The sequence below is a fragment of the Quercus suber genome, unplaced genomic scaffold, assembly GCF_002906115.3.
Source record: "Quercus suber isolate HL8 unplaced genomic scaffold, Cork oak 2.0 scaffold_810, whole genome shotgun sequence".
NCBI lineage: Eukaryota > Viridiplantae > Streptophyta > Magnoliopsida > Fagales > Fagaceae > Quercus > Quercus suber.
Genome location: NW_027070243.1, coordinates 126,020 through 149,146, shown reverse-complemented (window position 1 = coordinate 149,146; position 23,127 = coordinate 126,020). Strand labels below are relative to the sequence as shown.

Genomic DNA, 23,127 nt, shown 5'->3' with positions numbered 1-23,127 from the left:
ACAGTGTCTACATGACACCCCTGTTGCAACATAGACGAACTGAACATGACATGACATTCAATGAAGGGGATGCCAGGGGAGTGAAGTAACCTCACAATGACCCCTTGGTCATAATGCTCACTATAGAAAAATTCAACACCAAAAGGGTCCTCGTGGATAACGGTAGCTCTGCTGACATCATCTACTTCTCTGCATTCCAGCAGTTGAAACTTGATCCAAAAAGGCTGTGTCCATTCGATTCCCCCCTCGTCAGTTTCAGTGGTGACAAGGTATATCCCAAGGGCGTGGTGACTTTGACAGTAACTGTGGGGGCCTACCCGAAGCAATTGACATGTCAATTGAATTTTTTGGTGGTAGATTGCCCCTCCTCCTACAATGTAATCATAGGAAGGCCATCACTCAATAGGTGGAAGGTGTCCACATCAACTTACTGCCTGAAGCTAAAATTCCTGACGGAGAACGGTGTCGGAGAAGTTAGGGGGGACCAAATATTAGCCCGAGAGTGCTACCAGGCCATCCTGGCCGCAAAGGAGAATCATACATGGACAATCGAAGAGAAGGAAGAAGAAAAGATGGAAACCCTGGAAATGGTAGAACTGGCCGGCGAGAAAGCAAATAAGACGATCAAAATAGGGACTACCCTAAGTCTTGAGATGAAAAAGAAGCTCGTCCAGCTCCTCAAAGAGAATATGGACATATTTGCCTGGAGTCACGAGGATATGCCAGGCATATCTCCAGATGTCATTCAACACAAATTAAACGTAGACCCAGAAAAAAAAAAAAACCCGTTAAGCAAAGCCGAAGAGTCTTCGCACCAAAAAGAGACAGAGCAATCACTGACGAAGTCACCAAACTCCTAATCGCAGGCTTCATCCGTGAAGTATACTATCCATACTAGCTCGCAAATGTCGTCTTAGTGAAGAAGTCAAATGGGAAGTGGAGAATGTGCGTGGACTTCACAGACTTGAACAAGACCTACCAGAAAGACAGTTTCCCTCTTCCAAGAGTAAACCAGCTTGTAACTTCCACCGCAGGGCATAAACTTCTAACATTTATGAACGCTTTCTTAGGGTACAACCATATAAAAATGGATGACGAAGATCAGGAGAAAACGGCTTTCATCACCAGTCAAGGGCTCTATTGCTATAGGGTGATGCCCTTTGTACTGAAAAATGCGGGTGCTACTTATCAGGGGTTGGTGAACAAAATGTTCAAGAAACAGATAGGCAGGAACATGGAGCTGTACGTAGATGATATGCTCGTCAAGAGTAAAGAAGAACTTGCTCATCTGGACGACCTCAAGGAGACATTTGCTACCCTTAAGTAATACCAAATGAAGCTGAACCCAAGTAAGTGTGTTTTTGGCGTTGCCTTGGGGAAATTCCTAGGATTCATGGTGTCACAGAGAGGAATAGAGGCAAATCCGGAGAAGGTACAAGCCATAATCAATATGGCATCACCCAAGACCATCAAAGAGGTACAAAAGCTCACGGGAAGGATTGCCGCACTCAATAGGTTCGTATTTAGGGCCACAGACAAGTGCCTCCCCTTTTTCAAAACCTTAAAACAAGCTTTCACCTGGACTGACGAATGTGAGGCAGCTTTCTAGGAGCTCAAACAATACTTAAGTAACCCACCCTTTCTAAGCCCGTCAACGGAAGGTGAGAGCCTATATTTGTACCTAGCAGTGTCAGCCACGGTCGTCAGTGGGGCCCTAATCTGAGAAGAAGACAAAAAGCAACTTCCAATCTATTACGTTAGCCAATTCTTCCAAGGAGCTGAGTCTAAGTATCCTAAGATCGAAAAGATCACATTCGCATTGATAGTGGCCTCACGCAAACTCAGGCAGTACTTCCAGGCGCACCCCATCCTAGTAATGACGGACCAACCTATCAAGAAGTCCATGAGCAAGCCGGAAGCAGCAAGAAGAATGGTCTAGTGGGCAATTGAACTCAGTCAGTTTGATATTGAGTACCACCCTAGGACGGCTACAAAAGCACAAGTTTTAGCAGACTTCATCACAGAATTTACACTCCCGGACGAGGATGACTTCACCGTCGAACACAAGCAATGGACGATACAGACAGATGGCTCGTTCGTCCACAAGAGAGGGGGAGTAGGGGTAGTCATAATCACCCCCGATGGGAAAAAGTTAAAATATGGAGTTCAGCTGAAGTTCCCAGCAACCAATAACGAGGTCGAATATGAAAGGATTCTGACGGGATTACGGCTCAGAAGAGAGCTTGGGTTTAAGAATCTCTTGATCCATAGCGATTCAAAACTTGTAATTGGGCAAGTCAGGGGAGAATATGAAGCGAAAGAAGAAAGAATGCAGAGGTATCTTAGACTGACGAAGCATCTGGCTCAAGAGTTTGAAGAGGTAGAGTTTGTGCAGATTCCCAGAAGCCAGAATGTGATAGCAGACGAAGTTTCAAGGATAGCCTCGTCAGATGGAGGGGCCTTGGAAACAGGCCTGATGATGGAAGTCCAGAAGAACCCCAGTATTGAAGAGTTCCCAGCGTTCGCAATCCGGAGTACAACCAGCTAGATGACACCCATTGTGTCCTTCCTGCAGGAAGGGCACCTCCTACAGAATACAGAAGAAGCTAGGAAGATCAAAAAAAGAGCAGCCAGATTCGTGATCCTCAACGACGCCTTATACAAAAGAGGCTTCTCCATGCCTTACCTGAAGTGCATTGACGAGGGAGAAGCAAGGTACATCTTGGAAGAAGTCCACGAAGGTGTTTGCGGGGATCACGTTGGTCCCAGAGCCCTGGCAAACAAGATAATTCGGATAGGCTATTTCTGGCCGACCATTCAGGTAGACGCGGTAGAGTTCGTCAAAAGGTGTGACAAGTGCCAACGGTTTGGAAATATCCAGCGGCTTCCAGCAGAAAAACTGACAACGATTGCATCCCATGGCCATTTGCATAATGGGGAATCGACATCGTCGGCCTACTACCCCAGGGTAAAGGTCAGGTAAAATTCTTACTAGTTGCTATTGATTACTTTACTAAATGGGTTGAAGCAGAGGCACTGGCAACCAGAACTGAAGCTAGAATCCAAAGCTTTGTATGGAAGAACATCATTTGCAGGTTCGGGATCCCAAAGACGATCATATCAGAAAATGGACTACAATTCGACAGCCAAGGCTTCAGGGGATTCTGCTCAGGCCTAGGTATCAAGAATCAGTTCTCATCCCCAGGTCATCCACAAGCGAACGAGTAGACAGAGGTGACGAATCGAACATTGCTCAAAATTATAAAGACGAAGCTGGACGATGCAAAGGGAGCCTGGCCAGAAGAACTGCCCAATGTCTTATGGGCTTACAAAACAACAGCAAGAAGGCCAACAGGAGAGACCCCCTTCAGACTCACTTACGGCACCGAAGCTGTGATTCCGGTCGAAGTAGGAATAACCAGCATCAGACGAGAAGTGTTCAATGAAGAAGTCAATGACAATCATTTGCGACTCAACCTGGACTTCCTAGACGAAGTAAGAGATAAAGCCTGTAGCAGAATGGTGGAATATCAACAGAAGATGATTGACTACTACAACAGGAGAGTAAAGCTCAGACAACTTGACATTGGTGACCTCGTCCTACGCAAAGTGACCCCAGCTACCAAGGATCCCACTCAAGGGAAACTCGGCCCCACATGGGAAGGACCCTACCGGGTCATCCATTACTCCAGGAAGGGCAGCTATCACCTGGAGACCCTAGACAGACAAAGACTCCCTAGGCCGTGGAACATTGAACACTTGAAGAAATACCATCAATAAACGCAATTGTTTAATGTATTCATTATTCATTATTGGAACTAATAAATAAGTTATTCATCTAATGTCTCTCTGCAAGCAGGTGTATCCGGTTGTAAGTCATAAAAATGTCAAAAATGGCTACGTAGCAAGATTCCGCTCTGATGGATGTAAGCTATTGACGATGACGAAATCCTTGAAAAAAGGTGTAAGTCATAAAAAAGTCAAAAATGGATAAGTAGCAAGATTTCGCTCTGACAGATGTAAACTACTGACGATGACGAAATCCTTGAAAAAAGGTGTAAGTCGTAAAAAGTCAAAAACGGCTAAGTAGCAAGATTCCGCTCTAACGGATGTAAGCTACTGACGATGACAAGATCCTTGGAAAAAGGCATAAGTCATAAATGGCCAAAAATAGCTACGAAGTAAGACTCTACGGTGACGGACATGAGCTACTGACGTACATTATTCCATAAAGTACNAGCAAGATTCCGCTCTGACGGATGTAAGCTACTGACGATGACAAAATCCTTAAAAAAAAAAAAAAAGGTGTAAGTCATAAAAAAAGTCAAAAATGGCTAAGTAGCAAGATTCCGCTCTGACGGATGTAAGCTACTGAGAATGACGAAATCCTTGAAAAAAGGTGTAATTCGTAAAAAGTCAAAAACGGCTAAGTAGCAAGATTCCGCTCTGACGGATGTAAGCTACTGACGATGACAAGATCCTTGGAAAAAGGCATAAGTCATAAAAGGCCAAAAATAGCTACGAAGTAAGACTCCTCGGTGACGAACATGAGCTACTGACGTACATTATTCCATAAAGTACACACCTCACAGAAACGAAAAATGACAGTGGAAAGAAAGAGACATAGGAGCTTCACTAAGCACATCGCATGGGCAAATGAAAGCATGCAAATCACAAACACAGGTAAGTGCAAGAAGTAAATTAGAACCAAGAGCAAACAAGTAAATTACCATTGTCTTTTACAAACCCATAAACACTGGGCCAAAACCTTGTTCCCAAAGAAGATAAAAGAAAAAACGTTTCAAAGTAAGATTTACAGAAAGGCCACAACGGGCAATAACCAGCAGACAAGAGAAGAAAAGAGAAATATTCCTTTAAAAAAAAATAAACATAAGTAGCAGGTTCAGGCTTTAGATGCTGGAGGGGCATCACCGACAGGGGCATCGTCAACAGGAGCATTCTCTCAAGCGTCGCCAGCAGAAATCACGAACTGAGCAACTTTATCGGCAGCCATCTCTTTATCCACCTCTTCCAAGTCTAGGCTTTCCATGTCAATGCTAGTTGGGTGCTTGACCATGTATCTTTTGAGAAGCTCAAAGAATTTGAAGTACCAGCTGAAGAGCACAGTATTGTACTCGTCAGTGGTTTGAAAAGCCTCGACAGACCTAGCCGCGATCATCTTTAGCGATTCCCTGGCACTCTGAAGTTGCTCATCCTTCTCCAGATTCAGCTGGCGCTCAACCCTAAGATCGTCACCCACGGCCTTAACCCTCTCCTTCAGAGTAGTAGCTTCGTCCATGGAGTCGATGAGGTTCTTCTTCAACTTTGAATTTTCACCCTCTAGGGCTTGCACCCTTGATGCAAGAGATGCCAGCCTAGCCTCTTGAGTAAGATACTCAGAAGCAATATGCAAGCTTTCTCCCAGCGCCTAAGAAGAAGTACCAAGTCGTCCAAAAAAAAAAAAGGGAGGCTGCTCATAAGAGAAGTAAAAACACTTTACTTGAACAAGCTTGTGGACATGGCCACCAGCAACGGTATTAAACGGAACCCCCGAAAAAGCCCTCAGATCATCAGCCATCACGATACTGTGGGCCCTTTCAACTGCCAGCCTCTCATCCCCCCAGATTGTAGTATGACGAGAATCCCCTTTCTCATTCTCCTTCTCTGTCAGGCGTGGCCTCTTAGAGACGGGTGTCGGGAGCTCCTCCACTGAAGTAGACGGGGAAGCGGTCCTCGTCGTCTCAGTGCTGGAGACAAGGGGAGTGACGGAGGCTGGCGGGGTGGCAAAAGGACCCCTCTCGGTCACACGCACGGTCTTACTCCCTATGTTCGACAAGGGCTCGTCCTTCTTTGCCCTCATCTTCGCATACATATCTTTATTAAACTTGAACGTCATTTCTGTCGAAAGAAAAACATTAGTCCCAAATAAAAACACAAGAAAGAAAAGGAAGAGAAAAAGAGGCCCTTATTGACGAAGCTGGCACTTACTCTTTTTTCCTTCTATTTCGAGGTTTCGCAAGACGAAGGCAGAGGGCTCTGGCCCGAGGCAGTAAAATGCAAGAGTCCTGGGATCAACAAGATCGTCCCAACTCTCGATGGTTTGCGCGTACTCAATAGCCTTCTGCACCCGCTCTCTGTACCTGCTCTTAAGCTTCGGTCGTCTCTTAACTAAAAAAAAAAAAAAAAAAATTAGCAGCCATAATTGTAAACACAACAGAATTCAAGAGGTGAAGAGGAAATGTTGACGCACCTAAAGTTGGGGTTTCCCACCGACGACGTAACCTTGGGAGATCACCCCAGAACTCACCAGAGGGTGTCTCAAAATCGTCCCTAGACACAAAGAAGAACCTGGACTTCCAGTACCTGAAAGAGGACGGTAAACCCTTGACGATCCTAGTCCTTCTTTCCCAGGGCACCAATTCGTAGTACCCATGCTCCTTAGACGCTTTCAGATGGTAAAGATAAACAAGCTCGTCGACCCTGAGCATGTCCCCGTCATTGGCAGCCAACCAAATCCCCATACAACTCACCAGAATCCTCCACGAATTTGGCATAAGCTACCCAGGAGCGATACTGAAACGGTCCAAAAGCTCCATAAGGAAAGGATGAACCGGGAGCCTCAATTCACAGACGAAGGCAGACTCGTAGAAGCAAACCTCACCGGGAAAGAAGTGACAGGCCCGATCTCCCTCATCAGGCAAACGAACCCTAACCCTATCTGGGAACTGGAATCTATCCCTAAATCTACCCAACGTATCAGCGTCCAGTCCACACTCCTCCTCGAGAGCATAAAAAGCCCTAACTTCTCGAGGATTAGAAAGGGTCGTATCCTCCTCCACTAGGTTACCGCTAGACGATAACCCAGTCTCGAGCTCACTGGACCTGATCTCTGACATCGTCCTACCCCCCTTCTTCAAAATATCGAACCAAACAACTGATTGACGTAGCAGAGGCAGTAAATCAGCCAACACAGCAGCCAAACTATTACCCTCGTAAACAAAATTTTCAAGATGTGGAAAATTTCCTAACAACCCCCCTATTCGAGCAAAAAGAAATGAAATCGAAGGGTAAGCTAATTGGACCTCAGAGCTACTGACCATGGAAGAACTAGAAAACGCAAAAAGAAAAAAATCTAGGCACCCAAAATCGAAAGGAAACCAAAACAAAGGGAGAAGAAATGGAAAATCAGAAATCTACTACAAGGTATATAGGCAAAAATGAAAAGAAGTGAAAAGAAAAACATACCTCAAACAAAACTACCACACTGCACACCGGTTGGAAGAAAAGTTGCAGAAGAAGTGGATGGCGAAGAAGACACTCAGAGAAATGATTGGGTGTTTTTGAGAAAAGTGAAAAGGGAAAATGAGAAGGAAAGAAGTTTAAAAACCAAGGCCTTGGAAACTGAAAAAGTAGCGGGAAGACCAATCGCCCCAACAAACGGTGTGTTAACCTCCCCAATCAAGATGTGCCACGTGGGCTGCAACCCGGAAAACGCCGCCACTGCGCATTCAATACGGAACGAAAACCCAAGAGTCACTCACCTTCAGCAAAACCTTCCACATTTCATAGTCATCATTCCTTGACGACCATAGAATCAAGAGGCAACTGACAGGACTGACGCAATCGCTTTACATGGACGAAGCTAATTATAATGACGAACCAATTCGGACGAGCAAAGACTCCCACATCACGGACGAGGACAAGATCCGATGTTCAATACAAGACGGTTACAAAGCCAACTGTACGAGCCATTGGAACACATTAAGGGCCATTACACAGCATTAAGCATTACTCCAAAAATAAGTATTTAGACCTCCATAACTACCCAAACGGGTAGGAGCTTTAAAGAGTGTATATATAAAGGCCACACATCGCAAGGCAGAAGGTACAAAAAAAACCAATAGCAATTCTTTTTATCTTGAGACACTGCATTTTTATCTATAAACTGACTTTGGCATCGGAGGCGCTGTGGCAGGCACCACACCGGTGACCACCTTTGGAAAGCATTCTCACGCAGACAGAAGGGTATCTCCATTTGATCATTTCGACTGATAAACACATGCTTCATTCTCCATTTGATCATTTCGACTAACAAACACGCTTCATCAAATATTAATGTGCAAGTGTTCTTCTAAAAGATAGATATAACTTAGCATCAACACATGATCTAGAGAAAATGTTAATTGAAATCTCATAAGTAGAAGAAAATTTTGGCTAATAAAATTAAATCAATTTGTAAAGAAAAAGTTTGTTGCCAAATGTGTAAGATACGTTAGTTATCAATCACAACCCAAACTTTGGTGGTATTTACAGAGGAGCCTGACAAATTACATTGAAATAAAACAGGCATATGGAAAATTCATTGTTAGGAATGCTAAATAGAAAAACATATGCAAAATTCGGCCTAACACAACCACTTAGCCCACTTAATTGAGACATTCATCCAATTTTGAGAATCCCCAGAACAGGTTATTAAAAAACCAAACACCAAACTCACGAATTTTCATGTTTTTTCTTCACTTCTCACCATACACACATCATTCACAACACAGAGGCTTTTAGAACATTCACCCTTTCACTTCAAAAAGCAATATTTAGCCAATATCTATATTTTTAAGGTAAATAATAAGAAATCTTATATAATTTTTTTATTCTATTTCATTAATTAATTTTCCAGAGTTGTAACAAATCTATTTTTTGGTGAATTATTACTAAAACTAATTATAAATCAATCTTAAAAACAAAATCTTTATGGACATTAAACAAATATCACAAAATATTTTCCTATCCCTCAACAAATACACTCAATTTCATTAGCCAATCAGCCATGAAAATAAAATTATGTAAACACAAAATCAACTAAAATATTAACAAAAATAATTAGTTTTAAAAGGAAAACAAAAAATCAAATTCAAATGAAGCATTTGCAATGTTTTCTTTATTTATCAAATATGACCACCCTCATTCTCTGACATTACAGCATCATTGAAACATGATCTAGATTAAAACAAATCATATATAGACGTGTGTGTAAAAAAAAAAAGGCATAGTTTGTCCCAAAGCAGTTTTGGCATTATCCGTAATTTTTCCCTTATAGGAGATGGGACAATCCAATTTGTGAAAGACACATCAAACATATTTTTATGTTTTTAAAAATGCAGAGAGTACATTTGATCAAGTAATTTTGGAAACTGCATCAAAGTGAACACTACAAATGAGAAATAATATAGGCTCAGATGATGCATGTGATGTCTTAAAAGTTAAAACTAGGAATTCAAAATACCATGAATGAAAAATGAAATAGTTATAGTGTGGAATTATGGCCATTAGATAAACTCAAATAGACAGTTGGCTATCATGTAGTTTAATCCATTAATATCTCTTATGACTATGTTAACATCATAGCGCACCACTACCACTACCGTGAAACCTTGTCATTTCTAAGCCTAAGAGAATGCATCAATTCATTTTTCTAAAACCATTAAAACACAAATGTACAATCTGCAAACTTCCCCAATAATGGCAAATTTAAAGGCTGTCCCTAAGAGAATAGGTCAATTTCAAATCAACATTTTTTTTCAAACACATTTAAAGTTAAGGGATAATTACAACAAACCCACTTGAGGTTTGGTCCGTTTGCACTTTGCCTACCCGTAATTCAAAACTTATCACTTTACCCTCCTGAGATTACTTCCATTTAGTTTCTATTACCCACATCTATTACCCCCCGTTAAAAAACACATTTTTTAGACGAAAACAAACATAAAACAAATCAAAAAATTAGGATTTGATATTAAAAATAAATGTATATGAATGTAACAAATAAAATTCCAAACAACTACAAATCAAATTGTTTGAAATTAAAACAAGTACAAATTAATGAAATGCCCACAGATTATGGAGAGTCCACATATTACAACAAACACATAACACAACACAAGATCAGAAAAAGAGATCAGTGAAGCTTGAGTATGGGTTTGGGTTTGGTTTAGATCAGAGAAAGAGAGAAGAAAAGCTTGAGTAATGGCATCTGGTCTAGTGCTGAAAAAAGAGGGGCGGGCAAGGAGGCTTCGCCATGGGTGTGGGTTGGCATGGAGATCGATGAAGCTTCTGCCATGGAGATCGGTGGTGAATCAGTATGGTGGTCCTGGAGATCGATGGTGGTGGAATATGGTTATGGTGGTCTTCATGGGGGCTGGCTTTCACAATGAAGGTGGGTATGGTGGGTTTACCAGAGGGGCTGGCTTTAAAAGGTGGGGGAGGTCCAAAGGTGGGGAAGGTTTGAAGGTGAGGGAGGTCCAAAGGTAGGGGATCCGAAGCAACGAGATCGGAAGACTAACAAGGTGGATAGCGTGACAATCTTATGGGCGAGATTGGCGAAGGCTGGGCTAGCATGGCCTCGGGGCGAGATCGACGATGGCTAACGAGATCGGCAGAAGCTGGGCAACAATGGCCTTGGATGAGATTGGCAGTGGCTGGAGATTTCTCTTTGGTGTTTATGGCTGGTGGTCTTTATGGGGGCTGGCTTTCACGATGAAGGTGGGTGGTGGGTTCTTAAAATGCATAGATGTAACTTATAGCCATTAAGCTTGTGATCTGACTTCTGCAAGAGATGCATATTCTGGGTTTGAAAAAATTTTGATCTTGTTTTGGGTTTGAAATTTTTTTGATTTGAGTCATGTTCTAAGAGATGCCCATTTTGATCCTGTATTCTATTGTTTTTGGTTTTTTTTTTTTTTTTCCTTGTTTTGAGAGGAGAGAGACATAAAATGAGAGTAAATAGACTTATTTACCCTCTTTTTAATAGGAGTGAGTAACAGAGACTAAACAGAAGTTACTTCAGATGGACAAAGTGATAAGTTTTGAACCATGGGTAGGCAAAGTACAAACGGGCCAAACCTCAGGTAGGTTTGCTGTAATTATCCCAAAAGTTAAACTTAAAACACATACTTGTACAATATGCAAAATTCCAGATTTAAGTTTAAGTGTTAACATGTTCATGCTTAAATATTTGTCTAATTTCACCTATTTGAAGGCTAAATCTACTCCAATGAAAAAAGTTGTTTACAAATTGTCAAAAATTTACGCATAAGATCATTATAAATATGAAAAATATAAATATTAAGAACTAATATATTACAGTAATCACAATGTGCTCTTATATTTGGCTTAAGTTGCTCTTATATTGCTCATAACATGCTCTTATATAATAATGCTTGAGACCCAACAATTAAATTGCAGCAGATAAGCAAAATAGAGTGGTGCCGTAAGCATTAATATTCACAACAAAGCATCTAAAGAAAGAGAATGAAAATCCGAATTTCAATTCAAATTCGAGCACAAAGAATTGATACGTACCTTTCGTCGGTCTGTGTTTAGTTCCAATTATGTTGGTCATGGAGTTACGCTGATCTCTATCTCCATATCTCAAATCCCTAAATTGACAGGAAACCTAAAGAAGACAATAGAGTAAGAGATTAAACCAAATCTAACCCATCTATTTACATAAATTAAACAAAACTACTCTTAACCAAAAAATCTAAATCATAACCAATTAAACCAAAATACCTGAATCATAAATAATGCCCAGATGAATCTCTCAAAAAAAAAAAAAAAACCCACTTTCTAAAATTAAAAACAGAACATATGGGCAGCAGCCCTAGTAGCCGATCTCTATCTCTGTATCTCAATACCTCTGGGACGTTTGATCGTATTTATTTTGACGGGTGCTGGTCACGGTGGTCTGAGTCTGGCAAGGGATGGCGATGGTCGGCCATACAAATCTCCACTAGATCGCAAACTCTTTTTATTTTCTCCTTCCCTTTCTCTGTATCGCAATATCGCTAACATATGGGTGATGGCCCTAATGGCCGATCTCTATCTCCATATCTCAATACCTCTTGGACGTTTGATCGTATTTAATTTTGACGGGTGCCAGTTATAGTGGTCTAAGTCTGGCAGGGGATGGCGATGGCCGGTGAATCTCCACTAGATCACAAACTCTTTTTATTTTCTCCTTCCCTTTCTTTGTATCGCAGTATCGCTAGGGTTCTTTTTAGAGAGAGAAAATGTGTAAGCAAAGTCTGATGAAAAGAGATCACTAGGGTTTTTTTAGTTGCAACATTTTTTGAATTTGATTTTAACTGGGTTTTTTTATTATTTTTTTTTTATTTTAATATACACAAACACTATCAAATAGTGTTACGTTTGTAAACCAATAAAATGTATCGCTTTTTAACTTAAACTTATTTGAATTTTAGATAGCCACTTTTCCTACATAATAGCACCTCCTTAATTATATGAATCAATTTTCTCCCAACTTCTACTATTATATATAGTATATGATATAGATATAGATTCGGGGGAACGAAAAATGTTGGTTAATCGGAAATTATTTTCGAGTTGACTGTAAAATAAAGACACTTATAAGGAATTTGGTTTATACTTTCATTTTTGGTAAACCATTTTTCTCATCACCCAAAACTTACTAGCCAAAACTCTACCCCCTACTCCCACTGTCTTCCACCCAACCACCCCCACCCCAATTACATCCCTAGTCTCTGGTGGCCAACCACCACCATTGATCCCTAATCACAATTTTTTAATCTCAAAATTTTTTTTATTTATTATATACGTGCTTAAAATATGAGAAAATGTACGAAAGTAGTAGAAAAATATATTTTCTATACCATTTTCAGGATCACAACCTAACAATAAAAAATATTTTTACTGAGTATTTTCAATAACGCAACCAAACTCTTGAAAATAATTTATTTTTCAAAAAATATTTTATGCTTGCAAAATATTTTTCACCCAACCCAACACAACCTTACCCACCTTTGGCTTATAATACAAAAGTTGTGCCAATAAACTTTCATGGAAGAATATAGGTAAAATCTATTTGAACTTATCAAAAACAGGTCAACCTCCATTGAATCGACTTCAAGTGACCCGGGTTAACCGGATTTTTATGGGAGAAGATTCCTTTTTTTAATCTGTGCTTGTTTCAACTAATGAGTCTCTGATGGACACAAACTGTTATCCAACTTCTCAATCTTTCTCTTTCCGTAATCTAACTCCTACTGGTTCAGCAACAAGGGCATTTTCTTTTCAAATCATGGAGTAAGGCACCAATGGGAAGTAGTCTTATATTTTTTTGGTCATACCCAAAGCAGTCTAAAAGTACGATCTTTGGAGAAGAAGCCTCTCACTACCCAGCATGAGTCCATACCTGTAAAAGTCGGTAGAGTATCCGGACATATTTAACTCATTTTCCTGTACAACAAGGCTCTTTTGTGAGAATTTCTGCCTCTGCATTGTCAGCATCTAAACCATACAAACTAGTCTCAGTAATACATGATACATCAGTTTGCTAATCCATCATCAACTAGAACCAGTTGCAATCACCTACCAAACAGCATCGCTTTGAAATCAAGTCGCCTCAACCTCCATGCCCTGACTCATTTGTATTGCACCTACCCACCTGGATATTGCTTCATAATAACAATTCAATATGCTTCTTTTATTATTCCATTGCAAAAAATGCAATTATACATGTCTTTAAAGCATATAATAAATAAAATCAAACAAGCAAATTTAAATGTGTAGGAGAAGACATATTGAAGTTTCAATTTAAGACCATCATACCACCAATCACAAAACAAAACTTCAAAATAACTTATTTTTCCCTCCCAAAAAGAAAAAAACATCATTTTATTTTGGACAAGAAAATAATAGTGTAATCAGTTCAGCTCTCTTTGTCCAATTCACCTTCAAATGAAACATCTCAACTAACAAAAACCATTGTTTTCTATTTGTTAGATCAAATACCAAATACCATCATAGACTCCTTAAAAACATACCAATGAAAGGTCCAGAAAGAAGAAATCATTAGCCAACACAAAATGAATAGCCAACTCCTGCATCCAGAATATCCAGCATTCCAACTTGAACAGGCCATGGAAGATGTCCGTGTAACATTCTTCAAATGTGTCAGATGGCAGCTAGAAGAAACATTGGATGCAATTGACTGCCCTTATCACTATTTCTGTGATAGCACTTATCCTGGCAATTATCCACCTGCTGTGGACATACTGGTATTTCTCTTTACTGCTGCTTCATACTTGACAACCCTCATCTTTATGGTGACAGATATATCAAGAAGAGGGCAAACCTGCCTTAGTCGTTCAAAGAGGTACTTATTACCATCTGGTCCAATTTCTCTCCCAGTAATCCTCTTGACACTGGCTAAAGGCCACCAAATCAACACCATATTTCCTCTCTCGAGCATTGGTCCTGCAATCCTCCTACTGGTTCATGTTTCTGCCCTGACCTTTGATCATGAGGCTAATAGAGACATCAAATATGCTTTTTTTGAGGCATCAACAATTTCTGGACTTTTACATGCAAGCCTATATCTGGATGCTATTATCTTACCTTATTATACAGGTTTTGATGCCCTAGTGTTGTCAAACTTTTCAGGTGAGTGTGCATCTTGCGTATGCAGGAAAGAGGTTTTGATTGTGGGAGGGATCTTAGTGTCATACAAGGGGTGGTCAATAACCACATTTTCAGTTGTGGGTGCTCTCTGCTTAAGGATTATCTGCAGATTGTCTGGAGAGAAAACAGGCGCTACCGCACTAATTAGGCCATGGCTGGAAAGCGTAGCTTGGATCTTGATATCAATGGACTGTGTTTATCTAGCAACAAACTCCCCGCCAGGAAGGACAATGTTAAGAGTTGCTGCTTTTGGAGGTGTATTTGTTTTGATTTGCCTTCATGTACTCAAAAGTGCATGCACTCTGATAACAAAGTGGCATTGTGCAGAAAATATTAGTCAAATATCATATGGAGGATAGAAAAGTATAATGATCAGAAGAGACATAAATTTACAAGAATGAGAGGAAACAACAATGTAAATGTGTAAATAGTCTTTTCCTCCCCCTTTTTCTGATCTATGAAATACACAATTTGCCAAAATGATCATAAGAATGTATCATACATCAGAACATATAAAACCCATAAATCAAAATGTTCCAGCATATTAAGGGAGATGATTGTGATAACTTCCAAAATCATCAAAGTACCAAGCCTATTCACCAAAAAATGCTTCTAACCCACAACAAGGGAACTTGAAAGCAATACCCCACTGCAAGTCACAAGAAAAACCTCCTTCCGCTCGTGTCCATTCCCGACTAAAATTCAAATGGGAGAACAAAGCAAATAAAGTGTGAAAGAGATAAAGGGTATTTTTTTTTTTTTTATAACAAAAAGTAAAACTAATAATCAGATCTAAATAGTAGAAGCCTGAATTGGTTGGTAGGTTGACTACATTTTGAACCCACTCATATTCCATGCCTTCAGTATCAAATGTTCCAAGCTGCAGACTGATCAGCCTTCAGTTTGAAACAAGGGCCACATTCTTGCATGTTTACATACATAACTCATTATAGGAATTAGTTATTGGAATGATTTAATGAAATTCCATAGTAATCCGATACGAAGGGGCCATAGCAGTGTTACCACAGTTTCAATTTTATTTTAGCAAACACTATGTTGTGCAATCATGTGATCTAAACCAGTATAAATCTGTGTTGACTAGAACATTTCAAACTCTGAAGCTACCCCATGGTCACTTTATGGCTCACGCGAATTACTTTCTTTATAAGCAATAACGGAATAACTTATCGGAACAGTCCAAGCATCATATGATTATGTTATCGCTTCATTAATTCTTTTTTAAAAGTATACTAGAACAGTACAAAATGCCTGCAAATATTTTTATTCAAACGAAATATTTACATCTCATAAGTCTCGTGATCTAGATCTAGATCTAGTAAAAATAAAAGACAGACAAACACATGATTATCATAATCAGACAGTGAAGGTCTCATCTGGGTCTTCAAAGTTGGGGTCCTTGACATCAAAAACTCCTCCAGATTCGAACCCAATCTCAGGCTGAGAGTAGCCATCACCAACCCAAGTGAACTTGCCTCCGTGACCCCTCTTCTTCGGCGATCCATTCATGCCCGTCCCTGATTTCCGATCTTTTCTCTCCTCTGATTTTCCATTGGGCTTGTAACTCTTCCCTGTCTTCTTCATTCTCTCTCCCTCACGCACTCACTCGGTGACCGATTTCTGGATCTGTGGTTTCGTTGGTTTTATATAGGCCGCTGTTGAGAGATTCGTTTTCCTGTGATTACGGGGAGCGTGTAAGAATGTGATTGGAAGATTGGCAATGTGGATAAGAACGCGCATGTCTAAAATCTTATTTTAGATGGACAGCACATAGTATCCGGTGTGGGAGGCATGTGAAACGTCCATTGCCTTGAATAATTTTGTGAAACAACTAGCTACATGGTGAATTGTGATTGATAAGGTACGTGATCCAGTCATAATTCTTATTTATGGCATATCCTTGACGTGATCAAGGTCACTAGTTACTAACTTACTAACAAGAATCAGTCCACCTAGAGTGAGCGGCAAGGTTATATTCAAGTTTTCACAAATGAGTTTTATATTATTTATTTAATAGGGTTATAAACAAACCAAACTTTGTTGAGCAGTACATGTTTGAATTTGACTCGAACTTGAGACAAACTTAAAACAATGTTTGAGCTCGAGCTCGTAAAAATGCCAAAATGTTTGAGCTTAGCTTGACTTGACTTGGCTTGATTAATTAGTCAAGTCAAGCTCGAGTTTAATATTAAGCTCAAATTTGAGCTCAAGTCAAGTTTTTTAACTTGGTATCCAAAAAAGTTGCATTATCAAATACATATATCACCAAAAATCAAGTAAACAAAATAATAATAATCATAATATACTCATTTTATCATGCTTCTAATTCCACCCGTAATTAGAAATTGTTTAAATTACAACTTTATATAATTAAATCAATCCATTCATTATTCATTATCTATAGCTTGAATAATTGTTCAAATTATAATTTTTACATCCACATTTGTCATCTATGCAACTATAATCTTCACAAATAGGGTTGTATCGAACCCTATTGTTTACAAGCTTGTTCACGAACAATTTTTTTTGCTTGGACTTGACTTGTTTATCAAATAAGCTTAAAATTAAGACTCAAGCTTGGCTTATTTATAAACAAACAAACATGAACGAACTTTTTATTGAGCTGAGCCAAGTTGTTCATGAACGGTTTGGTTCATTTACAGCCCTACATGACATATACACTTAAATTAGGCTAAAGTATAATAATAATTTGGTAAGAAGGGAACTTCACATATATACATTAAAATTAGGCTAAAGTATGATTTCTATCTCAAATCCAGAAAAAAAATAATAATAATAAATCGAATACTTGACTCAAATTGTTGCCTACAATGATAATTTTGTAACAAGATTATAACGATAGTTAAAATAAGTACTTACTAGTTGTTGACCGGCATGGGTTTTTATTAGATATTTGGTTTAAAATTAATAAACTTTTACCTACCTTACACCATTATTTTCTCAAAGAACTCAGTCCTTAAACTTGCACCCTAAAATTAAGAAATGCAAACCTTGAGCTTTAAATCAATTTTAATCCTTCTCCAAAAAAAAAAAAAATTAAAATTAAGAAATGCAAACCTTGAGCTTTAAATCAATTTTAATCCTTCTCCAAAAAAAAAAAAAAAAATCGATTTTAATCTTTCATTATTTACGCATCTCTAAATATATATATATATATATATTTAAGCCCTAATGCTTAAACAAATATGTGCAATTTCCTAAAGTCATCATTTTGTGTTTATATTACTTGCAGTTATTTTCTATTAGCATGTAATCCATGCTTATGCATGAAAACATTCAATCATACATGATGAAAGGGAAAAAAATTGAAGAATTATATCGACACTAAAAATCTCATCAACAAAGGGAAAAAAAAAAAACATTAACCCCATAAAATATAGTGTATCATAACAATTAGACAAAGAATGATGTGCAAAAGGTAGCAGCCTATTTTAATTTGACAATTCCACTCCCACATCGTTGAAATAATAGTTTTACTACATTCATAATTGCTAGTAAATCCAATGTGGCTACAAAGTCCCTTTCTTTGTTGGGATTTCATTTTTGTTCCCAGAACTCTAAGCTTTTGTTACACAATGTGGCAAGTTGGGCTGCCTTTTGTAATTGTGACCACCTCCATTTCCTCTCTTTTAGATTGGGTCCTTTCTCCCGAAGTTGGAGATGGGCTGGACCCTCCCCCTTTCCTTTTAATATATCATTATTCTTAAGTAATAATTAAGAAAAAGTGTCAATCCAATAAAACACACGTCAATAGTTTTTCTCAATTCTAAAAGCCCATTAATCTATCAATCAAAATAGAACATGTTGCATTCACTATGTGGGGGAAGAAAATCTGTATATACTAAAGATTCAATCCAAGGTGATATTAACATTGCCTCTCCCATTTGAGATATGGTGAGCATAAATTAAAGATCGATATTTCCGTTGGTATATTACCATTATCAAGGTTACTTTGCAAACACACATAGTTTAAAAGACCTAGAGAAATTTGATATATCCAATATATGTAGCTTTCATTAAGAAACAATGTTGTAGAGAGGAGAAAAATATTTCATGAAAAGATCACATCTGAAGTTTAGAAGGAATTCTATTGAACATATGGCTATAGAATATTGCAAACTTTTTTGTTACTCTAAATTAGAAGGTGAATAGATTTGAAAAACCTGCACAACATAGAAAAAGGAAAAGACCTTATAGAGAGTACTGATGTACTACCGGCCAAATACCGTCCAAAAGTTAAGTTAGGAAACTTTTTCACAATTTTAGAGTGCCAGAGCTGGGGTAAATTATGCATACCTTAATTATAAGAGCTTGGTGGTTTTTATAGTAGTGTAGAACCGACTTCTGTTTTTTGGACAGAAAGATCTTTCCTTATAGAAAAGATCCTAATAAATGTACGTATTTTGTGGGATTCTTTCCATATAGGGTCTCCATTGACCAGGGGCTATCGTAGGGCGCAAAGTATTTCCATTTAGGATTCCTTGGAGTTCACTTAAGCCATGTGGGTGCCACATGGCCTCGGTACCTGTCAGCCTTGGGCCCATGTACCTAGAATCCGTTCGTATAGGGGACCATCCATCACATGATCTATCCGTTCAGTACTGCAATTTGTCGTCTTATTTTTGATAACCCATTAATTTCGTACCGTCAGGTTTATTTGAACGGATCCATCAATCTTAATTTTTATCCTCTTCAAAATTAAACATATCAAAGAATATGACTCTCTTTTTTTTTTTTTTTAGAGGATAAAGAATATGATTTTAATTAATCGTTTTCTTTCCTCAACAAATGGCCATTATAATTGGGCAATAAACCAGGAAAAGAGAATGATAATTTGATTGAGGTAGACTACAGTGTAAGGGTTTCAAGCTCCAACTCCTAGTGGAGTGAGCTAGTCCATTGTTTCTTTTGTGTTTTTTTGTTAATCAAATTGTCATAACAAAATCTTTAGAAGAAATTAAAGATTCCTGCATTCATATCAAAGTAAAGCATGAACTAATAAAAAGAAAAAAAAAAAAGTATATCAATCAAGCAATGTTATCTGTGCCCCCATTGCCTTCAATTTTTCAAAAACCAAACAAACAATCGTTAAAAAATCCCAAATTCCAAAACTATTAGAGATGCATATACATATTCTATTTTTTTTTCTAATTGAACTGCTTAACAAACATACTAATTAATGCGCTCAACAGAGACCAACAAATTCAAAGAATGTGAAAAATAAATAAATAAAAATGCATAGTAAATAAACAAACTATCTTATTTGGTAAACAAAGTGCGCAAACAACTGAAGAGTGTTGACTGCTGAGGACGAAGGGTCACCAAATTTGGCAGATTTATAGAGTTTCTGTGTAGTGGAGAAGAGGTGGAAGTGCAAGAGTTAAAAGGATCAATCTAAAAGACAGAGGTGAGGATTTTTTTTTTTCAAGGAACTGAACATGAGTTTCATTGAATCTGGAAAACAGAGGGGGAGGTTACTTGGGGGTGAAATTATTGCGATATCCTTGTTTATAGCACTGGGCGACAAAATTAAGAAAGTTGAATGGGACAAGTGCCACAAAATTAGACATCTCATTTAGAATTTAATTGAATTTTCTCTTAGCTCATAAGACACAAAAGGTAAAAATTAAATGAGATACATGGCTCAAAATTGAGAATCCAATTGAAATCTAATCCAATTATCTTTAAGTTGTGGCTGTTAATATATATAGTACAAAAGCTTTTTAGATCTCAGCCACTGTTAAAAAATCCATCATATTTAAAGTACTAAAAACTCTAAATATGACACAACATTTTCACGTTGATTTTATGTACACACAAAAAAATCATCATAACCCTATTAAATATTAATGATAAATAAAATGATAAAATTTGATAGAAAAAAGGGAAACAAATAATAACTTCTTCTTTTTTTCTTTAGTAAATAAAGAAAGAGGTGAGAATCATCTACTAAGCTCTGTTTGTTTCGACAATAATATTTTCTACAAAAAATATTTTTTATAAAACTATCTCATTTTTTTATGTTTGATAATAACCTTAAATGAGTTGAAAAAAAATCTTTTAATTTCCCTTATTTAGTTTACTGTGAGATAGACTTGTTTTTCAAAAAAAAAAAAAAATTTGTGGAAAACAATCTCTAAAAAAAGCCATACTTTTTATGTTGACCAAAAATAGTTTTCTTTTGACTCATTTTTTCTACTTCTACCAAACACTAGAAAATATGAAAAACTATCTTTATACAATGTTTTTCATTGAAACAAACGGAGCATAAACCCGTTTAGTTCAATTTCACTAATTTTAAAGAATTTTCAAATATCGTTTTCCATATAAAATTTCATGTACAATGTTTTAGAGGAATGCAAAGACAGAATAAATATCATTTAATCAAAAGCTTCTATCAACTACCCAATAAATCTTCTTTGGAAACCACATTTCATTAGGTTCACTTGGTAGAAAAAATTCATCACAATATTGAGAGTGTTAACATCATGCACAATTCCAAATATATAGACCCATTATTCAAACAAAGAAATTGCAGTCTATACTGCTGCATTTTGGTAATCATGAAACACGGTGAAAATGGGCATTTGCCCCTTTCTCACAAATTTTCTAGCAAAATGCCCCATGTCTAAAATTATTTAGGAAAATGCCCCTATTTTGAAACTCGATTTTCTAAAACTCAATTTTTGGACAACTGAGTTATAGTGAATGAAAATTAAAAAAAAAAAAAAATTGTGGAACTCGAGTTCATAGAACTTGAGTTCCATTCAAAGAACTCAAGTTCGTGGAACTCAAGTTCCTTGAAAATTTTCAAGTAGAACTCGAGTTCTATGAGCTCGAATTCTTTGAATGGAACTCAAGTTATGGAACTGGAGTTCTAGAAAAAAAAAAAAAAATCTAAGTCCAAGTTTGCTATAACTCGATTGTCCAAAAATCGAGTTTTAAAACAAGGACATCTTTAAATAGTTTCAAACATGGGGCATTTTGCTAGAATCAAGTTATAGCGAACTGAAAATTAAAAAAAAAAAAAAAAATTGTGAAACTCGAGTTCATAGAACTTGAGTTCCATTCAAAGAACTCGAGTTCCTTGAAAATATTCAAGTAGAACTCGAGTTCTATGAGCTCGAATTCTTTGAATGGAACTCAAGTTCATGGAACTGGAGTTCTAGAAAAAATATATATATATATATATATCTAAGTCCAAGTTTGCTATAACTAGATTGTCCAAAAATCAAGTTTAAAATAGAGACATCTCTAAATAGTTTCAGACATGGGACATTCTGCTAGAAAGTTTGTAAAAAATGAGGTAAAACCCCATTTTGGCCCACAAAACACACAATGAAAGATAGTGGTCCTTTCGAACAAACTCAATGCATTATCCATATTACCAACCACCACCAATATCTTCTCAAGTTTGTCAAGCTATCACCTTTATTAGGTTCATAATAGATTTACATCTTCATTAATGTTAATCAGAGCTAAAGCCTTGAGGACTTGACTTTTTAGACTCAATATATAAAAAGGTGGGTGAAGTGCCTTAAACTGAAGGGGGAGATGAAGAGTTGATGGAGAGACCGAAAGTTAGATCCATCTTTTCATTTTTGAATTTGGTAATAGCTAGAATTTGAAAAAGCTAAAACTGCTTATATTTATAAATTATCATTACTTGCAAATTTACAATTCTCACCATTAAATCCTACATTTTTTTTTTTTGGGTATTTATAACGATTACTCATTACTCTTTTTTTTTTCCTCAATGTGAATTATGACCTGTACAAAGTAAATGGGTTTTTTTTTTTTTTTTGAGAGGAAGTAAATGGGTATTTTCATGGTCATTGGACTACCAAAAAAGTGTTGATGGGGAATTAATTGTCTTCATAAATGAGAAATTAATATGAGAGTTTTGACATGTGTCATTATTCTGTGTTTAAATAAATAGACATTTGTCATCGTTGTATACATCCTCCAATTGGTGGGATCTAACTTTTAATCTAACTTTTATAGCAGATATAAACTTTCTTTTTCACACACACACCCAGCTAGTCTTTAATCAATTCCTACTTCACTTTCATGTTTCTCTCAAAATTTCCATTTCTGTTAATTCGCTTTGAGTTAATTTTGTGCTAGTGGCCATTACACAATTACGATCAATGCAACAAAACAAATATCAAATATCAGTGTTGTTAGTTGTTGGGGATATTACACAAAGTGATAATAGAAGAATAAAGTTAACACAAAAGACAAACAGAAAATAAATAACTTAGAGGCACTATATCGTTTTCCTTAGACAATATTTGCCCCCCACACTTTTGTTGCTTAAGGGTTATCGCAAATTTGTTCCCATGATACAACCAAGATGTTGGATTTTACAAATAGCAATTCTAGAGAATGACCACAGGATTTCTTGTGTTTCTTGTGTTATTTTTCAAGTGAACATAAGCCTTTATTTATACCCATAGGGTATGTTTCATAAAAAGAAACGTATAGAAAGTTAGTTATTTTTTCAAGTGAACAGAAGCTTGTTTCATGAAAACGCACGCATGGAGAGTTAGTTATTTTTTCATAAAACGGTTAACAAAGATTGAAACC

General features: G+C 37.5%; 2 protein-coding genes across 2 annotated transcripts; both read left to right on the top strand.

The window, feature by feature from the left end:
• The first annotated feature begins 1,393 nt into the window (after nt 1-1,393).
• On the top strand, nt 1,394-2,548 carry LOC112002261 (uncharacterized). Its single transcript, XM_024034420.1, has 2 exons — nt 1,394-1,515; nt 1,984-2,548. Exons 1-2 carry the CDS (start codon nt 1,394-1,396, stop codon nt 2,546-2,548), a joined length of 687 nt encoding a protein of 228 aa, XP_023890188.1.
• Nucleotides 2,549-13,618: 11,070 nt separating this feature from the next.
• On the top strand, nt 13,619-15,051 carry LOC112038317 (uncharacterized). The gene has a single exon (XM_065767470.1). It carries the CDS (start codon nt 13,905-13,907, stop codon nt 14,856-14,858), a length of 954 nt encoding a protein of 317 aa, XP_065623542.1. The 5' UTR covers nt 13,619-13,904; the 3' UTR covers nt 14,859-15,051.
• Nucleotides 15,052-23,127: the final 8,076 nt, after the last annotated feature.